This window comes from Alternaria viburni (assembly GCF_023758015.1).
Source record: "Alternaria viburni strain BMP 2772 chromosome Unknown scaffold_3, whole genome shotgun sequence".
Classification (NCBI taxonomy): Eukaryota; Fungi; Ascomycota; class Dothideomycetes; order Pleosporales; family Pleosporaceae; genus Alternaria; species Alternaria viburni.
The window spans coordinates 766,406-779,297 of record NW_026055772.1 but is presented as its reverse complement, the minus strand read 5'-3'; the positions used below and the strand labels follow the sequence as shown (position 1 = coordinate 779,297).

The 12,892-nt window shown below is 50.7% G+C and overlaps 2 protein-coding genes across 2 annotated transcripts; one reads left to right on the top strand and one right to left on the bottom strand.

Annotated features, from left to right (window-relative positions):
• Positions 1–6,088: 6,088 nt before the first annotated feature.
• J4E79_001886 (uncharacterized protein) lies at positions 6,089–8,644 on the bottom strand (the record flags this gene model as incomplete). Its single annotated transcript, XM_049350790.1, has 4 exons — positions 6,089–7,391; positions 7,483–7,780; positions 7,828–8,409; positions 8,461–8,644. The coding sequence occupies 4 exons, from the start codon at positions 8,642–8,644 to the stop codon at positions 6,089–6,091; spliced, it is 2,367 nt and encodes a 788-aa protein (XP_049214629.1).
• Positions 8,645–8,858: 214 nt separating this feature from the next.
• Positions 8,859–10,394, top strand: J4E79_001885 (uncharacterized protein; the record flags this gene model as incomplete). The annotated part of the gene is made up of 2 exons (XM_049350789.1): positions 8,859–9,208; positions 9,257–10,394. 2 exons carry the CDS (start codon positions 8,859–8,861, stop codon positions 10,392–10,394), a joined length of 1,488 nt encoding a protein of 495 aa, XP_049214628.1.
• Between the last annotated feature and the right edge of the window lie 2,498 nt (positions 10,395–12,892).

Below are 12,892 nucleotides of genomic sequence, written 5' to 3'. Positions count from 1 at the left end.
TTCACGGCGTTTTAAGGGAGCTCGCTCCTGAGCGGCTTTTAGGTTCTTGGGCGCTATGCGATTTTTCATCTTTGGGTTTTCCTGTCTCTCGGTTTGGCACTGTGCGATTTGGCTTGGTACTGTGCGATTTGGTTTGCGCGGCTTGGGCTTGCTTGGGTATGCTATGCGACGCTACGTGTGCAAGGGACTGGACTGGTCTGTCGCAGTAGCTTGTAAGGTTTATTATTATCATTGGAATTGGGGGACGAGGGATTGGAATGAGCGGATGGGCTTGGGCACTGGTTTTGATTGTTGAGCGATGGGCAGATGGGTGGATGGATGGGTAGTCTCTTTTTCACGGCCGCATGGATGAGGAATGAAGGTGGCAGTCTGCTTGGAAGCGTTTTTGGGTACGAGAGAGGCGCTGTATGATTGAAGGATGCGAGTATGGTGAGGGGAGGGGAGGATGCGGAGTTGGGTGAGGAGAAGTAGGGGGTTAGTGAATGACTATCGCTTTTACCTGTGCAAACTTGTCGTCTCATGTTTGTGTGTCCGTCTTCGCGTGGCTGACGGTAGAGCCGAATCAGTACAGTGGCTACTTGGGTCTAGCGCACCACGACTCTTGGACTGGAGATGCGTATATAAACCCCTCTACTACCTTCCTCATTCCTTTTCTTGCATCACAAAAGTCTTTCTCTTTTTCTCTAAAAGCAAGGGGACAAGTGCGTTATGTGCGCTCCTCCTCTTCCTTTCCAAAACAAGGAGCCAGCTGCTCTATGTGCGCTCCTTTCCGGCTTTTCCAAAACACCATACCACCTTGCCATGTGTGCTCCTCTCCAGCTTCTCAAAAACCATAACATGATGAGGACATGTGCGCTCTTCCCCGGCTCTTCTCTAAATCTGCAAGACGACAGCGGAATGTGCGCTTCTTTCCCGCCTTTTCCAAAAAGTATACCATGTTGTTGCTATGTGCGGTCTTCTCGACGCGAAAAAACTCAAACCCTGCTTCATCTGGATACATGTCTAAACACCAAACCATGTACAAATCTCCGACATGTTGTGCTCCTCCTTTTGTACCAAAAAACATGCATGTTGTTCCTATGAGAGCAGACTCTACCAGCTCTTCCATACCAAAACCCATTCGGGTACTGCAGATGAGCAGTGCGCTCGCAGTCTGCCGCACGTTCTCCAAAGACCAGAGCGCAACGATGATAGAGAGAAGAGAGGAGTGGGGTTGGGGTATATAAACTCCTCTCTCGACTGGACTTCTTGTCTCCTTATCTTACGCACTTGGTTGTGCTTTTACCAAAATACCCATGGAGTGCGTTTATGGAGTGTGTCTGCTCTTCCTCCAAAAACACTACTTCAAAGAGAGCCATGGAATCTGTCCGCTTCTCTGCCTTTCTCTAAACTACGCTCATCTATCCTACATGGGGTGTCTCTCCCTCGCGCTTTCCAAAAAAGATCACGGAACTTCGAATGTCTGCTCCGCGCTTCCTCTTAAACTCACATTCGAGTTGTCGATGGAGTGTCTCGCTTCCTCACCCTTCTTTTCTACTGAAAGATCCTTTCAAACATGTTATGGAGTCCGCTGTCCTCTCCGTCTTTCTCTAAAACAAGAGATGAAGGACACATGGATTGTCTCTCTTTTCTCCAAAAGGCCACAACTACTGGGAATGGAGTCTGTCCTGCGCGCTCCTCCTCTAGTCTCGAAAACCATTGAGATAGAGTGACATGGCTGTGCCATAAGAGGAGAACAAAGAGAATGATGGCTGTGCGAGAAAAGCTTGCACTGAAGGATGATGGAGTGGTTCTCGCTGCGTCTACCAAAACCAATCAAGGATCTTTTCATGGAGAGAGCTGGAGTGGGGTTGTCGTACCAAAAGCTAATGAGATTCACATGATGGCTGTCCGTTCTCCTCTCTCGACCGTAAACCAATCCGGAATAGCGGCTGAGTGCCTGGGTGGATATATAAACCCCCTCCATCCCCTCTTTCTTGTCTTCATCACTCAACATGCCTTTGGGCTTTTACAAAAACACTGGATGTACGAGCTATGGCTCTTCTGCTCCTTCTTTCTCAAAAACCTATGGCTCAAAGACAATGTCTCTCTTCTCCACTTTCCGGTCTTACACTCAAAACTCACCTTCGTTATTTACATGTGTCCAAAAGGACGATAACATGTCCGTATGAGAGATTGAGAGCGGTTTGGTGTACAAAATACAGCAAGACAGCCCTTGATGAGCTCGTTTAGCGAGTATCTGGCCGTGATTACCGCGACAGTGCAAGGCGCGGCTATAAATTCTACCTTCTCAACTTCTTCTTCTTCTCTCATTACCATACATCCTTCGGGTTTTCACCAAAATGGCAGCTTATATACCGTATGGTTCTCTGTCCGCTCTTCTCAAAAATACAACCAAAGATGCCATGCTTCAGTCTTCCTCAAAATCTGGATTAAAATGCTCGATGTCTGTTCCCTCCCTTCTGCAGAACTCAAAATCTGGTTCAAGTCACTCCCATGACGAGTCTTCCTGCGAAAAAGTACCAAATAGACCAGCGAAGACGAGGATGGAGACGAGAAAGCAGCAGGTACCGCTGCGATGAGAAAGAGCCCGCGAGCGTTGCGCACTCAGAAACCAAAAACCAGAGGTGTAAGCTGGGATGGCCTGTCGGTCTTCTGCCTGTTCGACATACTACGCGCTAGTGAGGAGTGCGGGTATATAAACAGCTCAGAGTTTGCTCTGCTTCTCTTTCCTACATCACAAAGCCTTACTTGTTGTTCCAAAAATAGCTAGACAGTGGACGCATGGGTGTCCGGCTGTGAGAACCAAAAGGTACTTTTGGAGAAGCGATGGCGTGTGCGCGCCTCCGAAAGCACAAAGATCAATCTACTATGTTCTTTTCCGCGTCTACAAAACGTTGAAGTTACTCTCCATGTTCTCTGTGGACTTCCAAAACCCTCTATCTACAGTAGTATGGACTAAGGAAGCGCAGAGATCTTCACAACATTACCAAAAAATCCAGAATGCTCACGATTCGCTCCATGATCTCCGGCGTCTCTGCTTCCTGTGCAATTGCAGAGACTGGCTGGGGAGTATACAAAATCCTCTTTTGCGCTTTGATTTCTTTTATTATCTATTTCAAAAGTTCTCCAGAGTTTTACCAAAATAAATACGCCACTGACCCATGGCGTGTTCGTCGGAATGACCGAAAATGCAATCTTCTACACTCATGTTGCGGCATTACGCTGGGGATCGCAACGGCGGAAAGAAAGAGAAAGAAGGACATGGTGCGTGCTTCTCTAAAAGCAAACAGAAGCATTATCCATGGTTGGGAGCGAGTGGGACTTGCGAAGATCGTCCCTACTACAAAACACGGACGGACATGTTTCATGGAGTGAGGCTCTCTCCTTCTTCCGCAGCAAATCTGGAGTATATGAACCCTCGATCGGCGTCTCTGCTCCCTTCTTCATATCATCCACCACTTCATGCTTTGGCATAGAAAAAACCAACGAAGAAGACGAATGGTCCTTCTGGCCTGGAGAGTCACTCTAAAACAATCGAGCACCTCGAATATGTCCTTTTCGCCGGCCTGAACGCGCCTAAAAGTCCTAACTTCCTCTTTATGTTCTATCGAAAAGGCACAAAAGCGAACATATGCCCACAATCTCTCGCTGCGATCTTAAGAAGAGCAGTAACGATTTAATGCGGGAGAGGAGTGCGAGATTTATCTCATCGGTTTCCAAAAGCATCCCTTGACGAGATATGAGCGGCTCCTCTGAATTGGGTGGTCGGGTATAAATACCACTGGCAACAGCTTTGTTCTTCTGCATTACACTCTACTTCTTGAGTCTACTAAAACCATGTTTTACATAACACACGTTCTTCGCCCTTTCCAAAAACCGAAATCAGACAAGCATGTCTGTGTGCCTTCTTTCCTCAAAATCACCAAAAACAAGAAAATGAGTACGACCCTCCGGGGTCTCGCATCAGCCAGGTTGGCGAACATGTCACCAGTTCTATCCATGGGTCTGGGCAAACCTCTTTCCTCTCTATTCTTTTCCCACGTCTTCTCAAAAACGATGTGGGAATGCTTGATGGTCTTCTGTCTTTCCAAAAACAGATTGCCACCCAGCAATGGCTGTGTGCTGTCTTTCCTGAAACCTGCATTGCAAGTGTGGATGGAGCCGAGTCTTTTGAATTCTGGAAACCGCCACAGTTTCACGTATGCTGTAAACATCGCAGTACACGTGTGGCGTCAAAAAACGTGCATTCAGGATGATGATGTGTTCGAAAGCGTTGAGCTTGCAATACGAGAATCGTAGACTTCAACTTCCGACATGGTGTCTCGTGGTTCGGCGGCCGTGTATATAAATACTTCCCCGGTTACTTTTACTCTTCTTCATCACACACTCTTCCTGAGTCTACCAAAGCTGAGCTGGCCAATTTCATGTTCTTCTCTCTTCCAAGATTCACCTGCGCGAACACTGATGTTTGTCCTTCCTTCCAAAACGCCTAGCCAGAGTGTCATGAGTTCGAGACTGTGAGCTTTGGCATTGCCTACAGTATCTCTTAAACACATCCTGGACAAGTCCATGTGTGCGTCCGAAAAATCGCGACTGAGGTTGATGATGTAGCTGAGGATGTTGAGCTTGTAACACTAAACACACATCTGCCGCTTCTTTATATGGGTGTCTCCTAGTGGGGCAGCTGTGTGTATAAATACCGCGGCGGTGACCTTTGATCTTACTCTTGTTTATTACACTCAGCTCCTTGGGTTTACCAAAAAAAATCAGAAGAGTCTGATGTTCTTCTCTCTTTCCAAAGATTGCACTCAGAGTCTGGAATGTTTGTCCTTCCTTCCTAAAAGAAAATGAGGAAGACAATGATGAGCTCGAGACCGTGGCATTTGATATCAGCTATTGCAATTCCAAAGCAGAGCCAGAGCAGAGCCATGTGTTCGTCCTGGAAAGACGAGGTACATCACTTCATGTGACTGAGAGCTTTGAGCTGGAAATACAAAAAGAGAGACTAAGCCGCTAAGAACACACTGCGCTATGGCCACGTCTTTAGCAATATATAAACCCCAGCTTTCAACGATATCTCCTTCACAACACTTCTTCCTTTACTTTCCAAAACGCATCATTCAACAACTGATGGACTGAGAATCTCCTCGCCGAACCAAAACAACTAAGCAACATTGCGATGGGAATTCGAGAAGACGATCCGTGCGACCAAAACACGAATGCAAAAAGACCCATTGAGAGCATCTCTAAAGTATCTTACATTCTCAATCATGGACAGAACCCAGGGTTTTCCAGCTTTCTCACATTCCATAACTTCGCCTACCTATTCCATGTTTGTGCCGTTCCCAGGAAAACTTTGAGCATCACCAGATATGGGTGCGAAACTGAGACAAATTACTGAAAGTATGCTCGAAGACTTTTATGCGAGAGACCAAAACTCCTACGCAGAGGGCTATGTCTCTGCGAGTCCTGTGGAGTCGACGACAATACCTCAAACTTTTGCCTTCAAATCCAACGTCGCTGACCTCATGACTCGGCTTACGCATATATAAACCTCCACATCCGCACTCAGTCTTCTTCAACACACTTCCTCTCTCTTTCCAAAAAGAAACCCCCACCCACCCACACTCATGATCTGGAGATCTTCTCTCCAAAATGGCTCATGCACCTTTCGATGAGATCCCGCTCCAGCAGCTCGCGTATCCAAAACAAACAATTCTGAAATCCTTCCATGGGGAGAGCCCCTCCGAATCATCTGGCGTGGTTCAAAACCTGATATCTCGGCTTGAAAGTACTGAGTAGGAAGGTAATTAGTTAGAGTTGTGGGATTGATGAGGGCAGGTGTGATGGTGTGAGCTTTTGTGTGTGTGTGTGTGTGTGTGTGTGTATGTAAATCGATCGAAGCAGGTAGTCATGCGATTACAAAGCCGATGCTTTGTAGCGTTTTCTATCGCAGAGTTGTGACTACAATATCTTTGAACTACGTCTCCTTCTCATGCAGAATCAACAAGCCATTCTCAAAATACCTATCTTGGTATACCATATGTCGGCATCCACCTTCCTACATACCTTCCCCTCCACCTTCCTACAGCCTCAGCCCCCTCAACCCCTCCCCCACCGCCTCCCTACTCCTCAAACTCTCCCCCGCCGCCCTCTGCGCAAACGCTACAACATCCTTAACCTTCATCCCCCTCCCGAGTCCATGCGCCACCGCCCCACAAAACGTATCGCCAATCCCATTCACACTAACCACCTCACTGGGCTGTAGCACCTTCTCCACCGGAAACAGTCTAACGTAAAGACCCCCAACGCCCTTGCCCTTCCCCATCCCATCTCCACCAGCCGAATCCATCGACGAAAGGTTCCTAGCAAGCACATACCCCCTCTCCCCCTCATCATACAACTCTTCCGCATCCTCCGCGAGCAATTTCGTCATCAACACACCCTTGCTCCCCAATTTCGTCAGGATAGTAGGGAAGAAAGGCAAGAGTTTGATGGTTTGTTGGGGGATGCCTTGGTCGACTAGTTCACTTCCTACGGTGACGGCTAGCGGGACGCGTAAGCCGCCGTTGGGTATGCCCAGTGCGTCGATCACACCGAACCATTCTGGAGACTCGAAGAGTGTGGATTGGGCGGCGAAATCGTGGAGAGCGGTGAGTTCGTAGGTGTTTGGTGTTATGATGTCGACGAGGGGGGTGGGGTAGATGGATTGTGTGGCCGTGGTACTGGAGGTGGATGGGAATATACGCAGCGCCTTTGCCGTGGAGACAGGCTCGAAGATTGTGGTTGTATCGGGGTGACGGGCGGCTTGGAGCCAGGTGTGTAGAGCGGGTGACGACCAATTTGCGTCTGTGACGAAGGCTTTGGGGCGGGGGGTGGTGGGAGAGAAGATGCTGGTCGCGAGTTCTTGGATGGTTTCGATGGGGATGGTTTCGAGGATTGACATGTCGGCCATGGCGAGGGCGAGGTCTTTGTTTGTGTTGTTGATGGCAACGTATTGGGCTGTTCGGGATGGGGCTGGGAGAGTTTTTATGCCGGTTGTTGGCATGCCTTCCGATTGCAGCTGGCTGAGGGCGGCGCGGCCGCTCAGGTCGTCGCCAACGGCACTGTGGAGATGGACGAATGAGCCTAGGAGGTGAGAGGCTTTCGCGATGTTGTGTGCTACGCCTCCGAGTGTTTGGGTGATGACTGCTGGGTTCGAGGTGTGAGGTAGTGGTTCTGTTTGACTTGCAGAAGCTGTGAACGGAGCATAGTCACACGAAAAGTCGACCGCGAGGGCACCTGCAACGACCACGTCCGGGACTTGTCGAGACTCATTTGTAGACGAAATTGATGTGGCAGGAGTAGAGGGAGGCTCAGAAGGTGATGAGGTTGCACTAGATGCGGAACTGGACTGAATAGGAGTGAAGTAAGAGGAAGTTCGTCTAGCATACTTACATCAGTGCCAGTCTACATTAAGCAACAAGAGTGCTGGCTCACCCTTGGGCTTCTTCCTGCTTTGCTTCAAGTATGGCAAGCTCTCGTGCTACGATGGTAGCCCGTCTCACGTTCGATTCTATAAGGGCCCTGTTGGCGGGTATACTCTTGCCCTTGCTGAGCTCCTTGATCTTAGCAAGCACAAAGGGCGTGTTGTCTTTGCCGGAGATGTTGGCTGCTTCAGCTTGTTTTAGAGCTTCGGCAATGATTACATCCATTTCATCCTTAGGTATAGCGAAATCGGTAGGAACGGGGTTGGCGAAGAGGAGACCAGATGAGATCTGAAGTGCGTGTTGCGCATCTAAATGGTATTAGTAATGGAACAAGAAGGAGGATTTGAAGACTCACATATGACAGCAGCCGCCTCGATCTCATCCGCAATGGTCGTCGGACTCTTCACTCCACTGTCTCTCGACCAGAAGGCAGGGAAGTCTACATTGCCTTTTCGTCCATCGGCGAATGTGCCTACGCCCACGCCTTCGGTCTCAAGATACTCTATCGTCCGTGGTATGTCGAGGAAGCTCTTGCAGCCACTAGAGATAACGGTGACCGGAGTCCTGCCGAGCTCTGTCAAATCGGCAGAAATGTCCATGCTTGACTCAGCGCCGCGATGAACCCCACCGAGGCCACCTGTTCCAAAGATCTTGATGCCAGCGAGGTGAGCGAGCAGCATAGTGCCTGATATAGTTGTACCGCCATTGAAGGACTTGTCGGTCAGTCGCATACCGCATACATAGCCGAGGTCTCGTCGCGAGAGCTTCATTGTGTTTGGGTTACCAGCAGAAGAAGCCAGCTTGATCAGCTCTTCTGGATCCATGCCTACACGTGCTACACCGTCTAGAATGCCAATGGTAGCTGGGATGCCGCCGTTTGTTCGGACTACGCTTTCGAGGAGGGATGCGAGGGCTACGTTCTCAGGGTAGGGGAAGCCTGTCACGTGAGTTAGCAAACGATGCGCCTACACATATCTTTCATTCCTACCGTGAGTGTAAATTGTCGTCTCCAGCGCGACGACGGGCTTTTTGGAGTGTAGAGCTTCGCGCACCTCCTCCGAGACGCGGAAGAAGCCATTGTTAGTCAAATGGCGCCTTCCCGATGCATTCGCGATGCCATGGCGACTGGCAGATATCCGTGGCCTACCAATTGAGCGTGCTAGAAGTCTCATAGTGACGTGGGAAAGTGAGGGAGGGTAGAGAGCTGATATGGAGGGGTGAGCTCGAGCTGTCGCGCCAAGACGCGGAGGTGCCAGGGAACTCCGAAGAGAACACCTACGACGCAACATCCGCCGCGTAACCACCGACCGCCCAACCCGCCAGCCAACCCAATTTCCTCACCACCGACCTCATATATGACTGGATAGCTTGACTGCTGGTCCAACAATGAGGTCTTCCCTCTTTACGAGCTGCATAGCAGCGCTTTCGAGCTTCGCGAGCGCCGAACTCAACCTGTCACAACCGCTGCTGTCCAAGCAAGTGCTACCCAGCACATTTACACCACCGCAGGTGTTCAAGAATGCCAACCTAGTTCGGACGACGAACCTGGACAAGGCATACGTCAGGGAGACGATCAATGTCATAATCGAGAATATTGACGACAAGGCGCAATCCGAATACTACCTGCCATTCGACTCGAGCACATTATCCAAAGTCGGAGGGTTCGAAGTAAGAGACAAGAAGGCGGCTGAGAAGGGCATCTTCAAGGTCGAGGTGGTGGGCTTTGATGCAGAGAGGTAGGCAATGGTACAATTGATGTCACATATCAAGACTGACCGGGACAGCTCCGTCGAGTTCTACAAGATTCATCTCCCCGAACCCCTCGCACCCAAGGCGCAACAAACCATCAGCATCTCCTACTCCATCGCCTCGGCTCTGAAGCCCGTCCCCGCCCAGATCGCCCAGACGGACAAGCAGTACATTCAATACGACTTTAGCGCATACGCACCCTCGGCCTACCTCACCGAGAAGCAGCGAACCAAGGTCAAGTTCCCCAACAGCGATGTGCCAGACTACACGAGTCTTCCCTCCGAGCTCAACGACGAGCAGACCGCCGACCCCCAGAAGCAAGGCTCGACCTTCACATACGGCCTCTACAACAATGTGCCCGCAGGCGCCCAGCAGGCCGTAAGCGTGCGCTACGAGTTCACCAAGCCCGTCACCCACGCGACACTGCTGGAGCGCGACATCGAGGTCTCGCACTGGGGCGGCAACCTGGCATCTGAGGAGCGCTACTGGCTCGTCAACCAAGGCGCAGGTCTCAAGAACCACTTCTCGCGCGTAGAATGGCAGCGCCAGTCCTACCTTAACCCCCCGACTTTTGCCCTCAAGGGCCTCGCTCTCCCCCTCGCCCCCGGCGCCGTCGACCCCTACTTCACCGACGACATCGGCAACGTCTCGACCTCCAAGTTCCGCCCCGGCAAGAAAGAAGCCCTTCTAGAGTTGAAGCCGCGATATCCCGTCTTCGGAACCTGGAAGTACAGCTTCCGCGTCGGCTGGAACGCAGACCTATCATCGTACCTGCGCAAGCTCTCCACGGGCGACACCTACGCGCTCAAAGTGCCCTTCCTCGAGGGCCCCCGCTCCGGCGAAGGCATCTCCTACGGCCGCGTAAACCTCCGCGTTATCCTCCCCGAAGGCGCGAAGAACGTCAAGTTCTCCACCACGGTTCCTATCGTCAGCAACGAAACTAGCCTCCACAAGACGTTCATGGATACTCTTGGTCGCACCACACTCGAACTTACGGCTATCAACTTGGTTGATGAGTTCAGAGACCGCGATCTCGTTGTCACGTACGACTACCCCTGGACTGCTGGATACAGGAAGCCTGTTGTTATTACTCTAGGCATGTTTGCCGTGTTTGCTGTTACGTGGGTCGTGGGTAGCATTGATACCAGTATTGGGAAGAAGAAGACTGCGTAGAAGAAGGGAGAGATGGATTGCAATGTACAAAAGGAAATTGGGGAGCAAGGTACGATATCAAAAGAGATCGAGAGGTTTTGTGTATCCATGTATCTGGCTGCATGAACTGGGTTCACACAGCCAATTTAGGAGTATAGCGATTTTTTGCAGCTACCATGTAAGAAGAATGAATACGAAGTTCCAATTCCAATTTCCCGGTGTCCAATAGTTTAGGGTATCACGCACTGTTCTCTACCATCTATCACAGCATTTCCTGTGCTCTCTAATCCAATTTACAACCCAGCACTCTCCGTCTACTTCCACTTCTCTCACAGCTCAAACAAACACAGCCCCATCAAAAAGGATCCCTCCGTCCCTTGACCCGATGAACATGCCGACACACAACCCTAACACCCTCTTCACACCCCCTCCTCCCAACCTCACTCTTAACACACTGCGCTATGCGTTCCGCAATCGCTACACTGCGATGCGTACCAGAGTGACAACACACACTCAGACTGACTTCCATCTCCCTCCCCCTTCCACCATCCCTGCTTCTAGCGCGTTCCCCAAACCTAACAACCCTCTCCACGGCTTTCCGCGCCGCATACCTCGCCTCACTGTCTTCCATGACAATGTCTTGGATCCCCGGACTAACGCCTGAGTATTCTCGGCATAAGCTGGGAGAGGGTGGGCGGACGGTGCGCGCGTCGATGGTGTAGAGGTGTGGGATTGGTGGGGTGCGGACGGGGAGTTGGGAGGAGAGGAGGGAGGCGCGCGTGGATTCTGAAGGTGTGAGGTCCGTGGCGAAGGTTATTATGTAGACGGTTGGGGTTGGGGGGATAGGTGGGTGGTAGGTGGGTTGGTTGAGGGGAGGGTGGGAGGATTGGTGGGTGTGGTATGAAGTAGAGCGAGGTAAAGTGGTCCGTTGAGGCGGAGTGCAAGAACGATATCGTTCTCGGTGGTGGAGTTGGGAGTCGTATTCGAAGGAGTGGGAGTAGGTGGCGTATTGCTTCTTAGGCATCTTATCGCTAGTGTCGTAGTGCCGTGTGGGGGGTCGAGGTAGTGGTGGTATGTATCTGCTCTCTCTTTCCCTCTCTCTTCTACTATCTCTATCCCTCTCTCGATCTTTCTCCCTCTCCTTCTCCTTCTCCTTCGCCCTAACACGTTCCCGTTCCCTCCGCCTTTCCTCCTCCGCAATCCTCACCGTCCTGCTCGACGTCCCCTGAGCAGGCGGAAGATCGAAATGAACGTGTCTGCCCTCCGTCTTCTTGAGACTGCTCTTGCGCGGTGGTCTATCTGGCTGCTGTGTCTGAACTGGTTTGACGTATCTCCAATACTCTGTTTGAGAGGGTCGGTATGAAGTGCTTGGTCTGGGATATGTGCTGGGTCTTGCGTACGTGGTTTCGTAGTAGGAATTGTAGCGACGTGGTTCTGTGTATGGGTAGGGTCTGGACATGTAAGTTGTGTCGTAGGATCGCGAGGTGAGGTTGTGCGGGTAATGGGGAGGATGCAGGTAGGTGTGTGAGTGGTGGGAGGGAGGTGCGGAAGTGTAGCGGTACATGGTTGTTCTTTCTCGTCTTCATGCCTTTTGCGGTTGCGGTAGAGCGTTTTACTTTTCCTTTGTGTGATGCGTATATCTACAGAGCCATGATAACGTAGGTAATGATATTGGTGGTGTAGGTGACAGACGTTGGCGAAAGATTCAGAGTTCTTCGCGTAGGTTGATGGTAGTACGATACTCATAGTATGGCGTTCGCGCTCCGTGCTTGCGAGCATGCCGATAGGCAGTCGAAGCTCGTGGGAGTCACAGTCGCACAGAACGACATGGCGTTCCTGCTTCCCCACACTGCCATGTGTTGGGTGCGCATTGCACTTGCCAAAGCTGAGGTTCGGAAATAGAGATTGAGATATGGGAACGCGACCAGCACGGGTATATGATTGCTATGAAGCTATTGCGAGTTCGACAACTTGGTTTAAGAGTGAGTCTGAAGTGGTGATAGGACTGAGAGAAGACTTGCAGTGGTCGATCGTTGATGACTTTAGGAAGTGACGATTGGTGAGATGACGAAGTGGTCAACAGACTGGAGGAAGGAACTAAGAACTCTAGAAGCAGCTACCTCATTATATGCGCATTCTCCAATACCTCTTCTTCTCTTGAGGTGCTCTTTCCTCTTACGCCAAGCAGAAGTCTAGTTAATGTGTCTACGCCACATCACCAAGGCCTCTTCAGTTGGGCTGCCGCCATTCTAGATTTACAGACTCGATCAGTAATCTTTTCATCGAACCTGCCTACCAACTTCTTGTTGCATCAACAGTAGCCATCTCAAAATTCGCAACGACTGTTCGACACGAGTTTACAATTCAGTACATCTCGCGTCTAGTCAAGCTTTCTAACAGTGGGTCACCGGCCTCTCTACTGCACGACATCTGTCTGACTCCGCCACACATCCTCGCTTCCACAAGAACCTACGAGGATCCAGGACTGCAGTTTCGCAATGTGCTCAGGTCCACATTTC